The sequence below is a fragment of the Dama dama genome, chromosome 5 (assembly GCF_033118175.1).
Source record: "Dama dama isolate Ldn47 chromosome 5, ASM3311817v1, whole genome shotgun sequence".
Lineage (NCBI taxonomy): Eukaryota > Metazoa > Chordata > Mammalia > Artiodactyla > Cervidae > Dama > Dama dama.
This window is the reverse complement of record NC_083685.1, coordinates 100,051,237-100,074,562: the sequence shown is the minus strand read 5'-3', so window position 1 is coordinate 100,074,562 and position 23,326 is coordinate 100,051,237. Positions and strand designations below refer to the sequence as shown.

Below are 23,326 nucleotides of genomic sequence, written 5' to 3'. Positions count from 1 at the left end.
GCTCTAGGTGAGTGACCACAGCATTGTGATTATCTGGGTCATGAAGATCTTTTTTGTACAGTCCTTCTGTGTATTCTTGCCACCTCTTCTTAATATCTTCTGCTTCTGTTAGGTCCATGCCATATCTATCCTTTATTGAACCCATCTTTGCATGAAATGTTCCCTTGGTATCTCTGATTTTCTTGAAGAGATCTCTAGTCTTTCCCATTCTGTTGTTTTCGTCTATTTCTTTGCATTGATTGCTGAGGAAGGCTTTCTTATCTCTCCTTGCTATTCTTTGGAACTCTGCATTCAAATGGAATATCTTTCCTTTTCTCCTTTGTTTTTCACTTCTCTTCTTTTCACAGCTATTTATAAGGCCTCCTCAGACAACCATTTTGCCTTTTTGCATTTCTTTTCCACGGGGATGGTCTTGATCCCTGTCCAATGTTATGAACTTCTGTCCATAGTTCATCAAGCACTCTGTCTATCAGATCTAGTCCCTTAAATCTATTTCTCACTTCCACTGTATAGTCATAAGGGATTTGATTTAGGTCATACCTGAATGATTTAGTGGTTATCCCTACTTTCTTCAATTTAAGTCTGAATTTTGCAATAAGGAGATCATGATCTGAGCCACAGTCAGCTCCTGGTCTTGTTTTTGCTGACTGTATAGAGCTTCTCCATCTTAGGCTGCAAAGAATATAATCAATATGATTTCAGTGTTGACCATCTGGTGATGTCCATGTGTGGAGTCTTCTCTTGTGTTGTTGGCAGAGGGTGTTTGCTATGACTAGTGTGTTCTCTCGGCAAAACTCTATTAGCCTTTGCCCTGCTTCATTCCGTACTCCAAGGCCAAATTTGCCTGTTACTCCAGGTGTTTCTTGACTTCCTACTTTTGCATTCCAATTCCCTATAATGAAAAGGACATCTTTTTTGGGTGTTAGTTCTAAAAGGTCTTGTAGGTCTTCATAGAACTTTTCAACTTTAGCTTCTTCAGCATTACTGTTTGGGGCATAGGCTTGGATTACCGTGATATTGAATGGCTTGCCTTGGAAACAAACAGAGATCATTCTGTCATTTTTGAGATTGCATCCAAGTACTGCATTTCGGACTCTTTTGTTGACTGTGATGGCTACTCCATTTCTTCTAAGGGATTCCTGCCCACAGTAGCAGATATAATGGTCATCTGAGTTAAATTCACCCATTCCAGTCCATTTTAGTTCACTGATTCCTAGAATGTTGACATTTACTCTTATCACATCTCCTGTTTGACCACTTCCAATTTGCCTTGATTCATGGACCTAACATTCCAGGTTCCTATGCAATAATGCTCTACAGCATCGGACCTTGCTTCTATCACCATTCACATCCACAACTGGGCACTGTTTTTGCTTTGGCTCCATCCCTTCATTCTTTCTGCAGTCATTCAGTCGTGTTCAAATCTTTGCGGACTGTAGGCTGCCAGGCTCCTCTGTCCGTGGAATTCTCCAGGCAACAATACCAAAGAAGGTAGCAAGACACTAATTCTTTACACCTCTTAAGGATGGAGGGGGAAGGATAGAAAAAGACAGGATATCAAAGATAAAGGGACAGTGATTGATTCATCACATGCATGTGGGCTTCCCAAGTGGTGCTAGTGGTAAAGAACCTGCCTGCCAATGCAGGAGACATAAGAGATGAGGGTTCAATCCCTGGGTTGGTTCAATTCCCTGGAGTAGGAAATTGCAAGCCACTCCAGTATTCTTGTCTGGAGAATCTCATGGACAGAGGAGCCTAGCAGGCTACAGTCCAAGGAGTCGCAGAGTTGGACATAACTAAAGCGACTGAGCACACACACATGCATACGGTGGGTCTCTGTACCACGTGCCTCTGTGGTTGTGTAAATGTACAACACAGATTGCTCTGGGAGAGGAGAGAAGCCAAGGAATCATTAACCAACAATTGGGAATTAATTTTCTATGCGCAGGGAATATACTGAACATACCGGCTTTGCTAATGTCACTATTGGTTCTCTTAGAAACAGATACGTTTCCTCGAGCTCTTCTGTGATGATAATATGTATTGTCTAGCCGGCTGGAAAGAAGATGCAGTGCCCAGCTGGTGGGAAATGGATTCTGGAGAGTGGTTGGGATGGGGAATAAGAAGGAGAATCACAGACCCACTCTGGCAGGAAACAGCTCCTAGACCAGCCCTTCTCAGCTGGGGTCACGCAGTTATAACCTGGAAGGTGTAGACATGACTCAGATACTATGACTCAGGAGGTTGGTCGGGGGTTCAGCTTGGACAATGGGTGTGCATGCTAAGTTGCTTGAGTCATGTCCAACTCTTTGTGACCCTATGGACTGTAGCCCGCCAGGTTCCTCTGTCCATGGGATTTCCCGGGCAAGAATACTGGAGTGGGTTGCCATGCCCTCCTCTAGGGGATCTTCCCAACCTAGGGATCGAACCTGTGTCTCCTATGTCTCCTGCATCAGCAGATGGGTTCTTTACCACTAGAACCACCTGGGATCCCCAGAGGATTCTAAGGTGTGCCCAAAGTTGAGAAGCTTAACTCTCTACCTTTGTCACCTAAAGTTTGCTCCCAGACCAGCAGCAACCCCACGGGCTTGTCGGACATGCTGTATCACAAACCCTGCCCCAGACCTACTGGGCCAGAATCTGCATTTTAACAACATCTCCAGGTGAATGTGATGCACATGAGAGTTTGTGTTGCAGTGACCACAGCAGGGCATCAGAATTACCTGGGAACTTCTCAGAGTTACAGATGTGCAATTCTGACAATGATGAGTCAAGAGGTCTCGGATGCAGCCTTCCATCTGCAACTCTTTTTTTAAACTTTGGTGAGTCTGATAAGCAAGTGGAGATGAGAACTGCTGCCCTACTCTGCAGAGAGAGTTGAACGAGGGTCCAGCATGGAAGGATCTGGGGAAGACTGCTCTTATGCAGAAAGTGGGGAGCAGGCGAGGCGAAAGCTCCCCATTCTCACATAAAGGGAGCCCACCTCGGGAGGAGGAGCAGCCCGTAATTCAGGGATTCTGTACGAGGGCTGTCCAGCCCCTTGTAGTCGCAGAAGGAAGAGATGGGGATAATAAACAGGTCCAGAGGTTTATATCCTTGTTGTGCTATTAAACGATTCAACACCAGTGTGACTCTCCAGAAAGGAAAGTCGAGGGACAGAGAGCTTACATCTGCTGTGCTTATCTGTATGTGTCCACACGTGTGTGTGCCGTGCCTCCCTGGTGCCCATCTTTGGCATCCTTAGTTCTTTTAAGAAAGTCTCTCCACTGAGGAGTCCCTGTGAGTGCCCCCCTGCGCTGTCAGAAGGGAGAGAGCAAACAGGTGACCGGCCAGATAGAAAGAAAGAAAAATGTGACTTAATCACAGGCATTTTCTGTCCTCTTCCTCTGTTGGGATGGAGTGGGAAGCACTTTAGTGTCTGGGCCAGCAGGGTATTGGGACTCTGCGCCACCCTCATTCTGGTCTTCAGTGCAGATGAGGTCCCTGATGCCATGCCCTGCCCAGTGAGATTCTTGCCAATAGATGTTCCAGTACTTGGCACTGGGTCAAATGCATAGAATGAATGAATGAATGGGTGGGTGAATGAATGAATGAACAAACAAGTGAATGAATGAATGAATGGGTGGATAGATGAATGAATGAACTGTTAGCTAAGGAGATGAATGCATAAAAAGTCTGTTATTCCTATTGAAACTATTCTGTTCATTCAGAAGAACAAAGGAGAGTGTCTCAGAATCACCTGTGCCGGGAGTTTTCACTGAGTCTGGCTCTGATCTCCTTGGAAGCTTCTGATATTTTTCTTTTCCTTTTGACAGAACACCTTGCTTCTTTGGCTGAAGCATATAATTTCCTACCTAGGACTTGAGTGGTGCCTCAGCCCTCACTGGCAAGAATAAGACAAGAGGTGTGAGGATTTCCTGAGTCTGGGGTGTGGCCTTGGGGTGGCAAGGCCCGCCCCCTGCCGCCCCCACCCCGAGCTTTCCCAGGGTCGGTGCCCCTGAGTGGTCCCAATGGGACCTGCCTGGGACTGACTGACAAGAGGCCTCTGGGAATACCTCCAGCCCTCCTTTTCCTCTGCCTCCAGTCACCCAGGGAGGGGAGCGGATTGAGAGCATATTTAGAAGATGTGTTCATTGTTGCTTTAAAAAATCTCCTCTGTAATTAGGTACTCCGGGGGTAGTCAACCACGAAAAGCCACAACCAGTGCTGTCAAGTCCAATAAAACAAAAGAGAAACCAATTAATCAAAATGAAGCAGAGGCTGGCTGAGTCTCAGCACCTGTCTGAGCCACTCACGCCTCCAACTACCCAAATGGCAGCCTTGACTCTCAGGCAAGCCCCCCTCCACCTGGGCTTTCCCAGAGCCTGTGTTGTGTTGACGCGAGGGCACTAGGTCTTTGACCACTCTCCCAAGAATCCAACTCATCAATTTTGGGGCAAGCAGCTTTGTTGTATTCCCCCAGTAAAACTTCCAGAATGGGCCTTTGAACCTGTCTGTGGCAAGCAAAGTAAAACAATCAGATTCTTAGTCCTTTTTGCATCATAGTGGCTCCTAGGACATATCTGAATCCACAGGAAGAGACTGGGGTGCAAAGACTTGCTTGGACTCCATCCTGTGACCTGATAGCTTTTGAACTTTCTGCAGTCAAAGTTGAGTCTTAGGAGTGATGGCTAACAAACTGAGTGATTCCGGGGAGTGTGGGTTTCGGTGAGAATGCTTTATGAATTCTTAGCTGTATTAGCATAACTGCCAAGAAGCATGGTCTCTTGCGGCCACTGAGCAATCCCAGGCCACATGGGATGAGTTCTCTCTCAGCCCTGCCTCTTCACAAAGGAGATGCCTCTGGGTACCAAGGACCAAAGACAGAAGGCTGTGAGGCAGTCAATCCAGGCAGAGCACCACAGTGCTCTCCACCAAGTGCAATTACCAAGTATTGTCTGACCCTGACCCAGCGGAAGGACCTGCACCTTCCTGCATCTTCCAAACGACACCCCTTCTCATTGCCTTATGGGAGGGAGTCAATCTCAACTGCCTAGCCTACAGCTTTTGCTGAGCAGTGACACACCCCAGACTAGTCACTATCTGATTGCCTCTCCCAGTGCAGGAAGAGTGTATCTCTTTGCTCTCTTGAAGTTTGGCATGTCCCCATGGCTAACTCTGGCCAACGATATGAGTGGAGGTTCCATGCGTCACATCCAAGTGGGAGTATTTACAAGTCACTGTGCTATTTCTCCTGCTCCTATTCCCCTCCCATGTTAGCTGAGGAGATCAGTATTTTAACTGTATACAGTGACTCTGGGGACTTCCCTGGTGGTCCAGTGGTTAAGACTCCGTGATTCCACTGCAGGGGGCATGGGTTCGATCCCTGATCAGGGAATTAAGATCCCGCATGCCTTGAGATGCAGCCAAAAACAAATAAAAGCTCCCTTAAAAAACTATTTAAAAAAGAAGTGACTCGGAGTAAAGTAAGGGTATGTCTTCCCCTAACAGTGAATCTGGTGGGCTCAGAATACCTCTCTTAAGTGGGAGAAAGAGAAACAACACTCCTGGGGACTGTGTGTCAAGAACAATATATGTTTACTAGCACTTGGAGTTGATGGGAATCAATTAGGTAAGAAACCTCCCACTTACAGAGCTAAACTACCAGAGGAACAGGGATCCTCTACTTAAGCCAGCCTTCCCCAACTTTTTTGGCACTAGGGACTTGTTTCCTGGAAGACAATTTTTCCATGAACCTAGGCGGGGTAGTGGGATGGTTTAGGGATGATTCAAGTGCATTACATTTATTATGCACTTTATGTCTATTATTATTACACCAGCTCTGCCTCAGATCATGAGGCATTAGATCCCAGAGGTTGGAGACCTCTGCTTTATACAGTCTTTGAGACCTCTGACTCTCTCTGAGAAATGGTAGACTAGGAAAGCTGGGTCATTCTCAAGACATATTCCTCCGCACCCATTTCAGATATGGCCAAGAGAGATCATGGGAAATGGGGAACCTTCCAGAGGGTGGAGCCAGGGAGCCACAGCAAACACTGAATGAGGAAGTGCCCCCCCCAACCCCGTCCTCCTTATCTGCCTCTCTAGGGTGACGACAGAATTCTATTGTCAATGACATAATATTTAGTCCTATATCAGTTAGAACTCATGATCACCAGCTAGGTTTTCCACAGTCAGTGGCAAAAGCAGAAAGTAACTCTTGGATTACACACAACATAAGGCCATGTGCTACGGCTGATCAGCTAAGACTTTGCTGCACGCGGGTAGCTTGATGCATTTGCCAGGATATTCCACAAACCCTCTCCATCTCTCTGTTGTATAATACAGTCAAAAGCGTCATAATCAGAGAGCCCTGGCCTTCATTCTAGCTCTGTTATTTCTAGCTGTGTGTTCAACATAACCAGAACCTGCCCAGATTTTAAATTACATTTAACAAGAGAAGATGAAACGGTTGGATGGCATCACTGACTCAATGGACATGAGTCTGAGTAAGCTCCGGGAATTGGTGATGGATAGGGAAGCCTGGCGTGCTGCAGTCCATGGAGTCGCAAAGAGTTGGACACGAGTGAGTGACTGAACTGAATGAAAGAAGAAAAAGTAACAAATCTCAGCAAATTATCTTTTTAGTCCCCTCTACAAGCCTTGTGGTGAACAAGGTCAGCCTGGAAATAAAATAAACTATATGAAAGAGAGCAGAGAAGGAGATAGCAGCAAGCCTAGCAATGATCTAAAACTCCTGTCAAAATGAGAAAGTTCACTGTAAGTATGCAAACACAGGGAAAATGTCCTGGTAGGTCAGAGTACTGACTACATGCAATTCAAAGCGACAGTCTTCTGAAATATTGCATCTGGGTGAGAAGACGGTAAAAGTTAAGGAAGAATCTTTGGAGAGTGGCTGATAAAAAGAACAACCACAGCAAGGGGGAATGGGGCCCTATAAGACAAAAAAAAACCAAAAATGTCTAAGGACATTCATCTCCTTCCTAATAATAATATCTGTTAGATAAATTGCATTTTCTATACTAGTAGAAAAGATACCATTAAAATAGGAATCTGATCACTTCCACCAGTCATAAAATAGATAAGAGACTTCCCTGGTGGTCCAATGGTTAAAAATCCACCTTGAAATGCAGAGGACTCAGGTTCTTTCCCTGGTCAGGGAACTAAGATTCCACATGCCTTGGAGCAGTTGAGCCTGCAGGCTGCAACTAAGACCCAGTGCAGCGAAACAGATAAAGAAAACAGATAGAAGGAATAGGAATAAACACATAGGAATCTACTGTTAAAAAACATAAGATGAAGCTGGAGTCCATTATACAGAGTGAAGTAAGCCAGAAAGATAAAGAACATTACAGCATACTGACACATGTATATGGAATTTAGAAAGGTGATAACGATAACCCTATATGCAGAACAGAAAAAGAGACACAGAAATACAGAACAGAATTTTGAACTTTGTGGGAGAATGTGAGGGTGGGATATTTCAAAAGAACAGCATGTATACTATCTATGGTGAAACAGATCACCAGCCCAGGGGGATGCACGAGACAAGTGCTCTGGCCTGGTGCACTGGGAAGACCCAGAGGAATCGGGTGGAGAGGGAGGTGGGAGGGGGGATCGGGATTGGGAATACATATAAATCCATGGCTGATTCATATTAATGTATGACAAAATCCACTGGAAAAAAAAATAATAATAATAAAAATTAAAAAAAAAAAATAAAGTAGTACCAAACATAAAAAAAAAAACAAAAAAAACATAAGATGAAACTTCAAACACCTCTGCTAATAACAATTTTCTTCCAATCCCGCACAAAAACAGGAAGCAAAAGAAAGCTAACACAACACTCTGAACTGAGTTAGATTTAAAAACACATTTATGGTTATTAAAAAAAAAAACACCTTGAAACAGAACTTCAAAACATTAAAAAACAAGTGGCAAAAGGGAGACAGAAATTTAGAGAGAATTCACTGAACACAGGAAAGATGTGAAAGAAAAAGACAAAATGAAGACTAAAATACAAGATGCCTAGGAAAGAAGAGAGCCAAAACAAAACTTATTAAAGGCATGGATGAAAAAGGCAAGAGGCAAACAAGAGAATAAAAATGAACTAGTGAAAGCAAAACAAGTCATATAGAATGTGGCGGCACTGGAAGACAGGAAAGAAAAAACAGCGTCCCTATATTTAGAGCCCATTCAAGAGAAAAACAAAACCGTGGAAGATAACTAATATACAAAAATATAATGCAACCAAACTTTTTTTAAATTAAAAGAAGGTTGGATGGTACCTATCAAGACAGTCCAACAGGTACCTGGAAAATGTACTTAGCATGATCATCTCTGATGTCCTTGTAGAACTTACAGACTTCAAAAATAAAAATTATCAAGGCTTTCAAGCGAAAAGATAACTTACAAAATCAGAAGAATAAACTGTCAGGCTTCAAAAAAAAGCAGGTTTCTCCAAAAAAAAAAACCATACAGAGCAAGGCAACACTGGAACAGCATTTCCAAAAATCTCAAGAAAATAAAGGGCATCTTGCAGAAAAGTTTACAGGTAGGCAGAGGCAGGCGCAGAGAAGCAAACCGATTCTCCCCAAGGTCACATTCACCTACAACAACATCTCAGGGCTCCCCACCCCCAGGTTAGTGCTGTTTCAATCAATTCATTCATTCGTTCACTTGTATATTGGCAAAAATCCACCAATCTTAAAAACAGAAGAGGAGAAAGGAGGAGGGGAAGGGGATAGATAGTGATCATCAGCTAGAATTTCGAACTCAGTCTGTATCTATCCTGTGCCTGGGAAACTCAGGACTCTGCCTCCCCGCCAGCTTTCTAGTTTCCTTTCCTGCCGTGCCCTTACAGACGTGCTATGACCCCATCACTCTCCTGCCTCCTGCTACAGGGGTGTTATGCCCCATCACTTTCCTGCACTCCCATGGAGGTGGGCTATGGCCCCCACCCCTCTGTGGCATCGTCACCCACCATCACACTGGCATTTCTACATCCATGCCTTTGTTCCAGAGGCACCCCCCCGAAAGTGTCCACCCTGCCCCAGTTTTGGCTCACGTTCTTCCAGCCCTGCAAGGACCATCTCCACTCCTGTCTCCAACAGGTGGCTGTTTAGGACTCCTTCAGAGGCTATGCTTTCCTCTTTTAAACCCCTTCTGCTTTTCTCAGGATCAGAATTCCTGGCACTTCTCAATTGTTTGCTTGGCAGGAATCACTGCCTGGTTTCTGGAAGGCAGGCACCATTGTATTTATCTTTGCTCAACTATTACTTAAGTTTCATTGAAGTGGATAAATCCCTATGACTCAGACTTCTGGGCAGGTCACTGGAGTCTTAGGAGGTCCCTCTGCCTCACCCTCAAAGCTCAGGTGTATACATGCGTGCTCAGTCGCTCATTGGTATCCAACTCTTTGCGACCCCATGGACTGTAACCCTCCAGACTCCTCTGTTCATAGGATTCTCCAGGCAAGAATAGTGGAGTGGATTACCATTTCCTCCTCCAGGGGATCTTCCTGACCCAGGGATCGAACCCCAGTCTCCTGCACTGCAGGCAGATTCTTTACCACTGAGCCACCTGGGAAAGCCCTAATTAGCAGTCCTCACGTTTTAGGAATATACAGTTGCCATGAAGTCCTGATAGCTGTTGATTGAGAACTATCTTCTTCTGGTGACAGACTCCAGCTGGCAGAGATCGTGTTGCCACCACATTTCCAGGACTGGACGGCCCAACAGCTTAGCTGTCAGGGTTCCTAAGACTCTTGGCAGTGAGCAGCAGAGAGGGAGGAAAGCCACTGCCAAGGGCTGGCTCCTGGGAAGGGGAGATTCCTAACTTGGATGACCGGTCAGTGCCAAGACCAGTGCCAGGAAGAGACTGTACTGGCCTGGGGTCATCTTGAGCTACGGGTCACGGCAAGAGAAACCTTGAATCTGGCACCAGCAGGAGACTGAAAAATAAGAACGGAGCCCAGAGCTGCAAGACCTCTGGCTGGGCCAGCTGGCCTCTGCAAACAAAGAGCTTGATTTTTCTTCTCTCTCAAGGTCACTCAGTCGTATCCTACTCTTTGCAACCCCATGGACTGTAGCCTGCCAGCTCCTCTGTCCATGGAATTCTCCAGGCAAGAATACTGGAGTAGGTGGCTATTCCCTTCTCCAGGGGATCTTCCCAATCCAGGGATCGAACCTGAGTCTCCCACACTGCAGGCAGATTCTTTACTGTCTGAGCCACCGGAGAAGCCCCCTTGACCTTCTACCTTCTCCAAATGAGGTTGAAAGAGACTATTAAGAGTCAGGGTGCTAAAGGCGTCCTATATGCCTCCTCCTCCTCCTGTTTGAGCAGAACAGGAGTCAGGCTGGCAGAAGCCAAGGAGTGAGGGATGTTTCCTTGACCCCAGTGTACCAGTAAGACTTCTCTCTTGTCCCACTGGTGGAGACTAAGACCTAGCTCTACTTGGGTTACTTCTCCCTGGAGGAGAACACCATACAGGTAAGAGATGAAACCTCCCAAGGCAAGATTTACAGTGCGTCCTTCTCCTTGGTTCTGTAACATCTCCCTTCTCCTTACATCAGTCCAGCAGACTGTCCCAAGGGACTGGCCATGCATCCTGCGTAGGCCAACTGTAGTGCCCACAGACAAGCATTAAACGCAGACACGTATCGTACAGGACTCAGCCAATGGCCTGATGGATGGGAATCTTTCTCTGTGTCACCATTTACCAAGTTAGTTTGAATTGGTGATACTTTCAACCTAAGAACTTCTCTTGTGAAAGTGTTAGTTGCTCAGTCATGTCCAACCCTCTGCGACCCCATGGACTATAGCCCGCCAGACTTCTCTGTCCATGGAATCCTCCAGGCAAGAATATTGGAGTGGGTTGCCATTACCTTCTCCAGGGGATCTCCCCAACCCAGGGATCAAACCCAGATCTCCTGCACTGCAGATGGATTCTTTACCATCTGAGCCACCAGGGAAGCCCAGAACAGCCCTAAAAAGGATGGAAAACTTGTGGACTGACATCTTGATGCCTTGAGTGAGTCTCTCAGTGGTAAACTGGTGGTCCCATCTCAGAGGTGGACTTGTGGGCAGCTCAGGAAGTGGGCCCAGGGCACCGTGCTTCTCAGATTGATTTGCAAGGCTTTAACTGCTGCTAAAACTAGTCTCAGTGGAGAGGGAGTCCTGGGCCACACTGAGGAGGGACATAGAGCCATTACTTCTGCCTGGAGAATCAGGAGTGTGCTTGTCAGTAAGACTAACTTGGAAAAGATGGTTCTTTGGAAAAGCTGCTTTTAGGCAAAATAGCTAAGTTCGCAAGTGGAAGTGGTCCATTGAACAGCTCTCAGAAAGACCACCCTGGATTTTGCATTGTCTTATTTTCTTCTGTCTGAACAGTAGTTGCATTGAGAAAGGGATTCACTGGGTGAGTGCCAGATTCAACATTCAGGCAGATCCATCCTTGCTTCTGATGCAATCAATTCTGACCAATTAGCCACCAGGTGAGGTTGGCTCCACTCTAAGAAACACGGTAGCACACTGATGCTATGCATTTATTTCCCTGAGTGTGAGGCTTAGAGGAGGTCTGTGTGTGCTGACCTGGAGCGAGCAAAGCACCCGAGTAAAGCTGAGCACACGGAGGCCTGGTTCCCAGTGTTCAGCGGTTAATCAGGAGTCAGCAGGCAGAGGAAACCAAGAGGGGGAATCAGAACCATCAGTACGCAGCTTAGAGCTTTGTTGCCCTCAGCCCAGAATTCCAGAGGTCCTTTGGCCCCCTCCCACTTCATCCTGGATCCCCCAGCCTACGAAGAGGCACAGGATAGAACACTCCCAGGTGGTGCTGGCTTCCCAGAAGCCAATCTCCGTGCAAGCCGGGCCCACTTTCATTCTCTCTCTCTCACTATAGTTCCCAGCTCACTGTTTCCATGGTGACCGGATGCCTTGGGAGCGCTTGGAGTCCAGCCCTCAAACACCTTGGTGTAGTCAAGCCCACTTGCTCCCCTGGCTCCCCAGAGTGTGGAAATATCTAAGCTGGATTTCTGGAGCCAAATGGCATAGGGGTCTCCTGGCCACAATCCACAGGGTGGTCAGATCCTGGTGTGGTGGTGGTGGTCTCTGGTTTGGCAGAGGCCTATGCACTTGTTCTGTCATTTCTAGAAGAGCAGATCTAACTTCAAACTTTGTGTTACAGGCAACCATGGCAGCACCAAAATGGGCTGGTGGGAGGGGTGAGCGTGGGCCATGCGTGCCTGGGGTTCAGGCCAGCAGCAGGGCTCAGACCAGGGCTGGGGGCAGACAACCCAGCAGAACAGTGCTGGGGGTGGAGGACCACAAAGCCCACCCAGAACCGGAGAGCTGAAGCAGGACTCTTGCAGTTGACCTGCCGCTTCATCCAGTCACCCACTCCCACCGTTACCCTCAGGCCTTGTCATCGGCAGAAGCTCACGCCTCCTGTGCCCTGCCTCCACCCATCACACTGATCAAAAGGCTCTAGTCCTTGCTTCCCTGCCCTGATGTTTTGTCCCTGGTAGACCTTTTACCCAGACTCCTCACTGGCTGACACCTGTGCCTTTGTGAGTTAGAACCCATATCTGGCCTTGTTCTCTTCTTGGGGAGTAGGTACCACTGGCCCGGCCTCTAGAATTCCCCCCGAGCCCCTGCCCCTGGCCACTGTTGCTCCTCTTCCTCCCTGGATTTGGGGGTTGAGCAGTTGAGGTGCCACCTCTGCCACTGCCCTCCTTGCTGAGCCCCCCAAAACTGGCATCAGGCTGGTCACTTCTCCAGCTCTGATCTCAGCACCAGCTCCAGCACCCCCCCACCCCCATAGCATTTACACACCTCGCCTTATTCTCTGCCTCAGACCCCATGGAGAGTGTGCTGGGCGGCAGGAATGGCCACTCCCAGCCTAATCCCAGGGAATGCCATCTGGACAGAATGAAGCAATCCATCCAGGGTCTTTCCATGGGTCTGGGATGCTCCCCACAGGGCTCTGGCCTTGTCTCCATCTTGTTGAGGGGGATCTCAAGGCCTCTGAGGCTGTGTGGGTACCAGCACCAGGCAGCAGCATCCTCATCCCCTTCTCTGAGCTCTAGAGCTGGGTGTGGAAGATGCTCTGAAACCAGACAGGCTGCGCCTGCTCACACGTCCTCACGAAGGGTGACAAACTGACCTCATCTGTTCTCAGGATACAGGCCTTTCTGAGCTAAAACTGGAACAGCTCTGGGCAAACTGGGATGTCTGGTCATGCTAATACACTGGATGACCCTGCTTCCTGCATCACTGAGCAGGGGTCATATATGCCCACCTGCGTGCATCTGTGACTGAACACCCCACCTGAAATCTGAGACTCTGGGCAGATTTTGCTCCTAGACAAGGCTAGCCCCTCCCCTGCCGGGTGACAGATGCCACTTGTTCTCGCCTATTAAAGATGTCACTTCTGAAATACATCCCTCCCACTCCAGCATAATCGATTTGCCCTTCATTACTGGACCATTCCTATCAGCATATGAAAATCACATGTACTGTGATTTCCCACATCAAAAAAAGAAGACTCTGTTTACATCACACTCCTTTCTAGCTTCCTCCCTCATTCTCCACTCCCCTTCACTTTAGAACTCTAGAGGGTTGTCTGTACCTGCAGTCTCCTTTTCCTCTTCACCATTTTTTAAATAATTAAAGATCATTTTCACAATTGTTTTTAACTTTTATTAGGGAACATTTCAAACATCTCCCCGAATAGTGAGATGAGCGTAATGAACCCTCATCTTCCCATCGCTCAGTCTGCTCAGATCCTATAGCAGCACAATGCAGGCATCAGTCATTCTCTCTTGCGTCCATCAGTCGGAAGGGCTTCCCCAAATCGCCCCTGTCAAGCTCAGTGACCTCCACGTTGTGGGTCACACTGTGGTCACTTCTCAGGCTTCATCTCCACTGACCTCTCACACCTTATCACAGCTGATGACTCTCTCCCAGAAACATGGAATTTTTTTTTCCCCACTTGATTTTCAAGACACCACCCAGCCCTGCTTTTCTTGCTTCCTGGCTGCCCACTCCTGATTGGTCTCCTCTGCAGGTCCCTCCTCATCTCCCCACCCTCATCTCTTTCCCAGAGCCTCTGCTCCCCTGGGAAGCCTCACGCACCCTGGGGAACCCATGTCACCCAGCGTCCGGCTTCCTGTACCAGAAACTCCCATAGTTACATCCCCAGCCAGGACATCTCCCCTGAATTTGTCCACATGGTTGATTAAGAAGCCTCCAAAACTTAATATGAAGCCAGACTGAATTCACATCAGCCCCAGCCTCTGCCAAGACCCCGGTCCTCCCACTGACATCGTTTTCCTAATGCCTCAGGTCACAAGTGTTAACGTTTTTCATTCCACCTGGAGTGGCAACCAGATTCGCAAGTGGTCCCCAGGCCCTGCGTGGTCCAGCCCCACTCTGACCTCACCCCCTCCTGCCCACAGCCCGGCCCCATCTGCTCCAGCCTCACAGTTGTCCCTGTGCCAGCTGGTAGGGTGGGGGCAGTGGGCAGCTGTTCCCTCCACCTGGGAGACTCTCCCCCCAAATTCCAGAGGACTTGACCTTTCACCTCCTTCAGTCTTTGCTCAAATGCCACTTTTATTCTCGAGCATCTGGATGTTCTTTTCAACAGCTGCAGCTCCTCCTGCATTCCCTGCCTCATTTTGCCCCATAGCTTTTAAGTCCCTGACATGCTTCGTAGATTTACTCCTTTATGTCGGTCAGCTCTCTCTGGCATGCAAGTCTATTGGCCGCATCCTCAGGCCTAGAGGAGTGTCTGGCATGCAGCAGGCACTCAGCTTACATGCCAACCTGGGCAGCAGTGCCTGCCTCCTCCAAAGGGGACTCACTTTGAGGCTCCTATCTGTCAGCAAAGCATCTATCTGTCCATCTTTCTCTTATACACACACACACACACACACACACACACGGGTGGAAAGGACTGAGGACAGTGCGGGTTAGCACAGGTGTACCTGTGGTCACTGCCACTCAGAAGGACTCTAGGCCTGGTGTGGCCTGGGCTACCCTGGTGGAGGTCATAGTAATACAGGATGGTCACGTGGGGCTCTCTCCTGCAGACTCAAAAAGAACCACCCTATTTGAGATCTTTAACCAAACCGCCCAAATAGCAGAGGATTTCCATAGGTGTGTTCATTGAGACAGACTTTGAAAAATTATCTAAGGAGGCTGAACTTTGTCTCTGGAAGGACAGACCCTACTCATCTGGAGTAAATGCTCCAACTCCTGATTTGTCTTCTTTTTTTAGAAAAAAAAAGTATATATGAAGTATGCCATATATATGTATATATACTTTATATATATTACCATTTTAATTGACTTACAGTGTGGTGTCAGTCTTTGACCCATCTTCTTTTTTATGGCTTCCTCTATTGCAACATGTGTCTTCTATGAAAGAGCCATCGTTCACCAAGTGCTCAGGACATGTGGGTCTCACTGACCCACCACCCACACGCCACCTCAGCCCTTCCATCCTCATGAGGCAGGATGTATGGGCCTTGAGCAGCATCTTTGGAAGCAGGTATGAATGTAACCTCACGAGACACCCCAAGCCAGAAGCACCCAATTGAGCTGCTCCCCAATTCCTGACCCGCAGAAACTATGTGAGATAAGAAATGTTTATTATGGGTGGAAAATGCTCCCTTCTAATTTCTTGCAGAGTGATGGGTATTTATCCCAAAGAAGATGACACGGAGGTCACAGATCCCAGCCTTGAGTTGATATGAGTGTGTCTAGGATGTCGAGGATTGTGTCTTTTACCGGAAAACCCCTTCCCAAGTCATCTGGTCCCAATTTGATTCTGCAACTCTCAGTAGCCACAAATGCCACCTGAATCCTCAATAAACTTTATTTAGACACAAAGAGACACAACAGAAAATACATACACAGATACAGATTTTTTTTTTCTCTATAGGATGAACAAACATCACAGAGGGAATTTAAAAATCGGGTGCACGGAATGTAAGAAAAAAAAATCGCAAAGTTCCTTGTTCACTCACACTTGGAACAAACACATATTTCAGAGGAAGACAGGGATACACCATCCCTACAACAGAATTCACAGTTGTCTATCACAGTACACAGGTGTTAGGAAGGTAATCAAAGGGCTGGGGATCCAGTTACTCTTGGTGTGACAGGATGCTCACAAGCCTAGTAGAACTCTGTTGAAACAAAAGACAGGATCGAGGATGCCACACCCCCTGCACAGAAGCTCTGCAAGCTGTCGGCTAGGTCATAAAGCAGCTCAGCAGAAACGCCATGTTAGGGTTCAGCTTGCGGCTGGAAGGTCTGTGTAACCTCTACCTTCGTGTCCCCATCACGGAGAGTTTACATAGACACACTTAGGACACTGAAACTCTCGACATGCATGCCGGCTTCAACACCCCCCAGGACAGAACATTGACATCGATGTACTAAATGTGGCTTTCAAACGGAAGAGGAATAATAGCCAAGAGGAGAAGGAACACGTTGCACCGTCAGCAGTGTTTCCCGCCTGTGGTCCCCTCCCACGGGGAGCCACGGGCATCTGTGTCCTGCTCCATGCCATGGGCGGGGCAGGACGCATGCCTCTTGGGAGTCTATTATTGCCTTCTAAAGTCACACCTGTGAAGCCACGCATGTCATCAGGGTAAGCAGCCATGGAACCACCCCACTTATCCTGTCCCGGACCAGCCTCAGGCCTCCACACCGTCTTCGCCTTTCAGATCGGGGTTCCCTAGGCAACCTCTGTATTTTAGTAAAAAATGGTTTCCACTGTACCCTTCGTGTGTCCTCTTCCTAATGTGACAAATCCAGATGAGATGAAGTTATGGAGATCAGGTCCTCCACTTCGGTAAGCATCCTTCCCATAATGTCCTGTAAGAAGACGGGGCAGAATTACCTGGCGCATCCATGACACCGACAAGACAAACGCTGCTGTTCCAGTTCACTCAGCAATGGCGGTGAACTTAATTTCAAATCAGCAGCTAAGTCAGAAAGTAGACGCAATCAAGGAAGAGATATATATTTATATTATTTTATAAATTTATATATAATATATATTATAAATATATAAAGTATATATGAAGTATGCCATATATAATATATATATTACATACTCTATATATTAAAATTTTAAATATATACACATATATATTGTGTGTGTGTATATATATATATATATATATATATACACACACATACATACACACACACACACACACACACATACACGCACATATAACTGCAACAAAGAAGAAAGTTCCGGGAAGCTTATGTTGAAAGCAGAGGTGGGGGAAAGGGCTTGACTTTGGCATTTCTGACTGAGCACATTCGCACTTCAGTCTGAACTGAACTTGTCCTACCATCCTTTGCTTTGTCCCAGCCTCCTTCTTTCTTTTTCTTGTCTTATTCCTTTGGTTTCTTTCTTCCGGAAGCATAGAAATGTGGTTTTGATTGAAATGCTCTGTGTGTGTGTATGTTTATGAATCATACCTCATCCTATGAACTATAGCCTTGTGGCTTAGGAGGAAATCCAACGTCACCGAGGCTGACAAGTAGGGCGGTGGCTCTGAAACACTGGGAAAATATTTATGTGCTTTTATGTTTCAACTTTCTGCAGTAAGATTTTATCCCTCGTCAGCCTCCTCTCTCCATCTACCTGCGGGGTTGGGGTGAAGAAAAGTCTTAGACCCTGGGAGAAGACATGCAAAGAGAAAAATAGTTACTGTTCTACTTCTGACATTTGATGTAGGATTCCACAGTACCCCTGAAGTACAGGCATTATAAACAAAGAAAGACCTCTCTAAATGCCATCTTGAAGTATATACATGTGAAAGTGGAGAAAGCCACATATATGTCATGTTGCCACAAGAGCATGTTAAAAACTGTACTTAACAATTAAACACTGAGAAGACTACCTAAGATGTAAAGTTAAGTAAAAAAGTGGAAGAAAATACTATAGTAAGTATGACCACAATTCTGTAAAAAATGCAAACCAGTGTAGTTTAAAACAACAACAAAAAAACAAGATTGAAAGAAAACACACTGATGCCGACTACCACCTTTAGACAGTTGGAACGTGAGTTTTATTTCTTCTCTCCTTTCAGCTTTTCTGCATTTTCCAAGTTTTTTCCTATAATGAGCATGTCATTATAATATCAATAGGTGAAATACACTTCTAATGGAAAAATGTACAATAAATGTAGATAACCTAAATGACATTTTTTCTTAGCAGTGCATCCTCTGCATTAGGTATGTTGGATTCATCCAGAAGCTTTTAAAAATACAGATGTCCTGACACTGCTCCGGGGATTCTGATTCAGTTGATCAGGAGGTGTTTTTTTCTTTTTTTTTTTAAAAGGCGGTCTCCAGATGGTTCTCATGGTGACTCATACAGTAAAGAATCTGTCTGCAATCTGGGAGGCCCGGGTTTGATCCCTGGGTTGAAGATCCCCTGGAGAAGGGCAAGGCAACCCACTCCAGCATTCTGGCCTGGAGAATTTCATAGACAGAGGAGCCTGGCGGGCTATAGTCCACGGGGTTGCAAAGAGTTGGACACGACTGAGTGACTAACATTTTCACACAGGGAAGAAGAACCACTGTCCTAGAGTAAACGCATAAACCACCGAAGTTCAGTTTGCTCATGGGGTTGGGGGGGCGCGGCAATGAGCACTTGCTGGAGTCCTTGTGGGTGCCTTGCCCCACCCTCTATTTAGGTCCTGGACTCCAGCATCCTTCCTCTGAAGAGTGGAGTCTGGCTGGACCAGTTTCTTCCTTCTCCCAGATCAGAGGGTCTCAACCCTGAGTGTGCATTAGAAAAAAACAGAAGGGCAGGTTAAAGCCTGCCGGGCCCCATCCCCAGAATTTCTGAGTCAGTTGATCTGGGATGGGCCTCAAGAGCTTGCATCTCTATCCCATCACCCTGATGATACTGCTGCTGCTGAGTCCAAGGTCCAGACTCTGAGATCCATATTCCAAGTGTATCAGGAATATAAAAGAATTTTACCACTGTATCCCATAACATCCTCCACTCTGGAATAAATACCTCCTTCCTTGGGGCACACAGCTTTCCATGAGGAACTTTCTGGCTGTAAAAGACTGTAGTCACAACCCAGAATTTTATAGAAAAGAATTATTGGAGCTGAACTAAGAGGCTTCTGCCCGTATCCCAAGCCATGTCACGACTCCAGAAACCCAACTCTCATCCCGGAAAAATGCAACTTCATTGAGGGATGAAGGAGAGAAGGATGAGGGAGTGTGGAGGGGTACAGTACAAGCCCCAAGGAGAGGGGGGCCCTTGTCCTGTAACAAGTTACTTCCCCCCACTGTCCCTCCCAACAACAGAAGAGTAAGAAATGGAAGTAGCAATTCCGAACCCTCATAAATTTGGACCTCATTAATTCAGAACCTCTGATACATCCTGCAGCGTTTGGTTTATTTGTGTGCTCCTTATAAATAAGATTTTTGATAAGCAATTCAATACTGAGAGAGATGGCACATAAAACAGTACCTTTGCTACTTGAAATCATTCTAATCTGTCAGCTGGAACAAGGTCCCTCAGGGCTAAGTGCAGCTTACTGCTTTGGGGCTGAGCTTGATTGAAAGCCAACTCAATCACCCAATCCCTACTGTGGGCCAGACAGAGGGACAGAGCCTCTGAAAACATGGTTTCATCTGTGTGACACAAGAGCAAACATTCTGTAGCATTATGCAGTTTACAAAGATCATTCATACACGATTTTCTTAAAGTTTTAATCATTACTGCATTGTAAGTTCTCTAGTATTAAAATATTATTCTCCCATTTTATTGGTAGAAAAACTGAGGCCAAGGGTGGGAAGTTGGAAGATGACTGAGCCATCACTAGCATCCTGGTCTTTTTTTTTTTTTTAACTTTTAATTTTGTATTGGACTATAGCCAATTAACAATGTCGTGATAGTTTCAGGGGAACAGTGAAGGGACTCAGCCATACATATGCATGTATCCATTCTCCCCCAACCTTCCCTCCCATTCAGGCTGCCGCATAATATTGAGCAGAGTTCCCTGTGCTATACAGTAGATCCTTACTGGTTATCCATTGAAAATATACCAGTGTGTACATGACCATCTCAAACTCCCTAATTATCTCTCCCTCCCCCCCAACCTTACGCCCGGCAACCATAAACTCATTCTCTAAGCCTGTGAGTCTGTTTTGTAAATAAGTTCATTTGTATCATTTCTTTTTAGATTTTCCACAGAGCATCCTGGTCTTCTGACTCCAAACCTCTTGTCAGTTCTCTCTTGCACACCTGGCTTCATTTCGTCCTCACAAGAGCCCTGTGTGACAATGGTCAGTTTTCTAAGTTCATGGAGCTAGGCAGTGGCAGACCCTGGATCCCAACCAGGTATACCCATCTCTACATCCACAATCTTTCTAGAGCCCTCCCCAAGCCAGCTCACCCCTCAGTCTGAACAAGTGTAGATGTGACTCTTCTCTGAGACTTGAGCCAGGACCCACAGGAATCGCTCTTCTTCTCTGCAGCCTTGACCCCAAGTCCGTGCCCTCCTGCTGGGCATCAAGGTGAAGGCCACAGCAGCACAAATTTTGCCCAAGTTGCAGTTCCAGAGAAATGACCCTATACTCAGCAGAGCTCCAAGCAGAGGCTAGGGGGCGCTCTGTGAGCACACTCAAGTAGCATGGATACACACCCACATGTCAACACCACACACACACACAGCCCCGGATCAGGTCCCACAAAGGTGGGGCTTCCCTGGTAGTCCATTGGTTAAGAATTCACCTGCCAAGGCAGGGGACACAGATTGGATCCCTGGTCCAGAAAGATGCCACTTTCCTCCAGGCAGCTAAGCCTGTGCACTACAACTATTGAAGCTCGCAGACCCACAACCCGTGCTCAGCAAGACGAGTCCCCACAGTAAGAGAAAGCCGACATGCAGCAACAAAGACTCAGCATAGTCGAAGTAAATAAATTATATATACATATATTTTTTTCTTTTTTTTTTTTTTAAAAAAGAAAGCAGCTATGAGTAAACAGAAAGTTTCTCTGTAAAAGAGATGTGCTATAAAAAATAGGAGGGGGGAAATGAGGTAATATCTGAATGATAACCTCAATAAAATTTATGAGAATTTTGCACTGGTTAAATTCCACCCACAGCTATGGGAGTGAAACAAAGTAACCTAGACTGTTTGCCTGAGTTGTAAATAGGGACAAGCGTATGGATACTGAAGAAATTGGTGAAGTCAGTTCCAATGAGAGAGATACACTGGGTGCTCAGTGGGTAAGGACAGAGAGACAAGACAGGAGAAAAGATAAGGAAAAAAAGGACAACCCTAGAAGTTACTATCTATTTAATATAAGATGCCCAGGAGAGAAACAGAAGGGATAATTCAGAAGCAATAATTAAAAGTTAATAGACTTTTTTTGAGCAGATAGAAGACTTTAATCTTTAGTCAAATATCAGACATATATTAGAAGGATCGATATCTAGATATATACACTAGTGAAATGCCATTTAGAAAAAAAGGGAGAAATGCAAACCAACTTCATAAAACACTAAACCTACAGAAAGTGAAGCAACCTTTTAAAGACTTTTGAGACCATTACTTCAGTAGACAGGAGAGGATGGAGGAGAGACAAAATGGATGAAGGAGATGGAGAAGCACAAACTTCCAGTTATAAAATAAATAAATCATGGGGGTATATAGTTCAGCCTGGGGAATGTAGTCAATAATATTGTATTATGTTTGCACAGTGACAGATGGTAACTAGGCTTACTATAACAATCATTTTGCAGTGTATTATATACAAATGTCAAATACTAATATAATTTTGTATATCAATTATACCTCAATAAAAAAAAATTCAAGAAGTGTTTTTTCTTGTTTTGTTGAGTTTGTTTCTTTGTCTGTATCTGTTTCTGGTTAAATCACCTTCTAAAAGCAAAGGTACACTTCTTTTTGTTGAACTTTAACAATTTGAGACTTCTGTGTTAACCAGTAATGAAAATAAAATCTATGCTCATTCATAAACCAGAAAGAGTTAAACTATGATACTTCAAAAGCAATCATGAAACTATAAGTCAATGGGTAGAAACATATGTTTATATTAATACCCAGAATACACAAATAACTTCAAATTAATAAGAAAGTAAAACAACTCAATAGGCAAAAAAGAAAAAACAGGCCAAAGAGATGAAAAGGTAAGTCACAGAAGAGAAAATCCAGAGGTCCAATATGCATAAAGTGGTGTTCCATTTCAAAAGTAATCAGGGAAATTCAAATTAAAACCATAATGAGGTAACATTTTGCACCCAGTAGACTGGCAAAAATAAAAATTCCTGGGACTCTGGGCATGTAGAGGCAGAAACAAGAACTCTTGCACACTTCTGGTGGGAGTGTAAACTGGTGCAAGTGCTTTGGAAGGAACCCTGGGGACGGTTAATAAAGTTGATGATAGAAGCACCATAGAACCAGCAATTTCACCTTCAGGTCTGTGCCTGAGATAAATCCTCAAATGTGCGCATAAGGAGATACATGCAAGGATGTTCATGAGCAATATTGTTTCTAATAAAGATAAATTGGGGAAAGAACTCTTGGGATAAATCAAGGTATATTCACATAATGTAACCCTATTCAACTCTGCACAGTCGAAATGAACCAGAGCTCTAAGTATCAACATGGAGCATTCTTATTTGCAGTGTTAAGGACCACACTCGACTAGCTGAAGGTAAACAGGATGACATCATAGAGAGAGTTTTAAAACCTGCAACACCCTCTCCTCCTGCTGTATCCACGAGTCCGTTCTCTATGTCTGCATCTCTATTCCTGCCCAGGATGAACTGAGAGAAGAGCATTGACGTACATTACGGTGTGTGCTCAGTCACTCAGCTGTGTCTGACTCTTTTGCAACCCCACGAGCTGCGGCCCACCAGGCTCCTCTCTCCATGGGACTTCCCAGGCAAGAATACTGGAGTGGGTTACCATGTTCTTCGGGAGGGGATCTTCCCGACTCAGGGATCAAATCTGCATCTCCTGCATTGGCAGGTGGATTCTTTATTTACCACTGAGCCACCTGGGAAACCCCAACATAAACACACTACCACGTGTAAAACAGATAGTTGATGAAAGCTGCTGCATGATACAGGGGCTCAGTTTGGGGCTCTTGACCACCTAGAGAGATGGGATGGGGGAGGTAGGAGGAAGGTGTGTGAGGGAGGGGATATATGTATACTTACAGCTGATTCACGCTGTTGTACACCAGAAACCAATACAACATTTAAAACAATTACTATTCAATTAAAAATAATTAAAAAAATAAAAC

General features: G+C 45.7%; 1 protein-coding gene across 3 annotated transcripts in view; it reads right to left on the bottom strand.

Moving 5' to 3' along the window:
* The window catches only part of SHISA6 (shisa family member 6), a 251,811-nt gene that overhangs the window by 106,993 nt on the left and 121,492 nt on the right, over positions 1-23,326 (bottom strand). For 2 of the 3 annotated variants that reach the window (XM_061141081.1, XM_061141082.1), the window contains exon 3: positions 16,789-16,884. The exons of the other annotated variant lie outside the window; for it this stretch is intronic. In XM_061141081.1, coding sequence (XP_060997064.1) covers positions 16,789-16,884 — 96 coding nt within the window. The remainder of the gene's footprint in view (positions 1-16,788; positions 16,885-23,326) is intronic. 3 annotated transcript variants of the gene reach the window in all.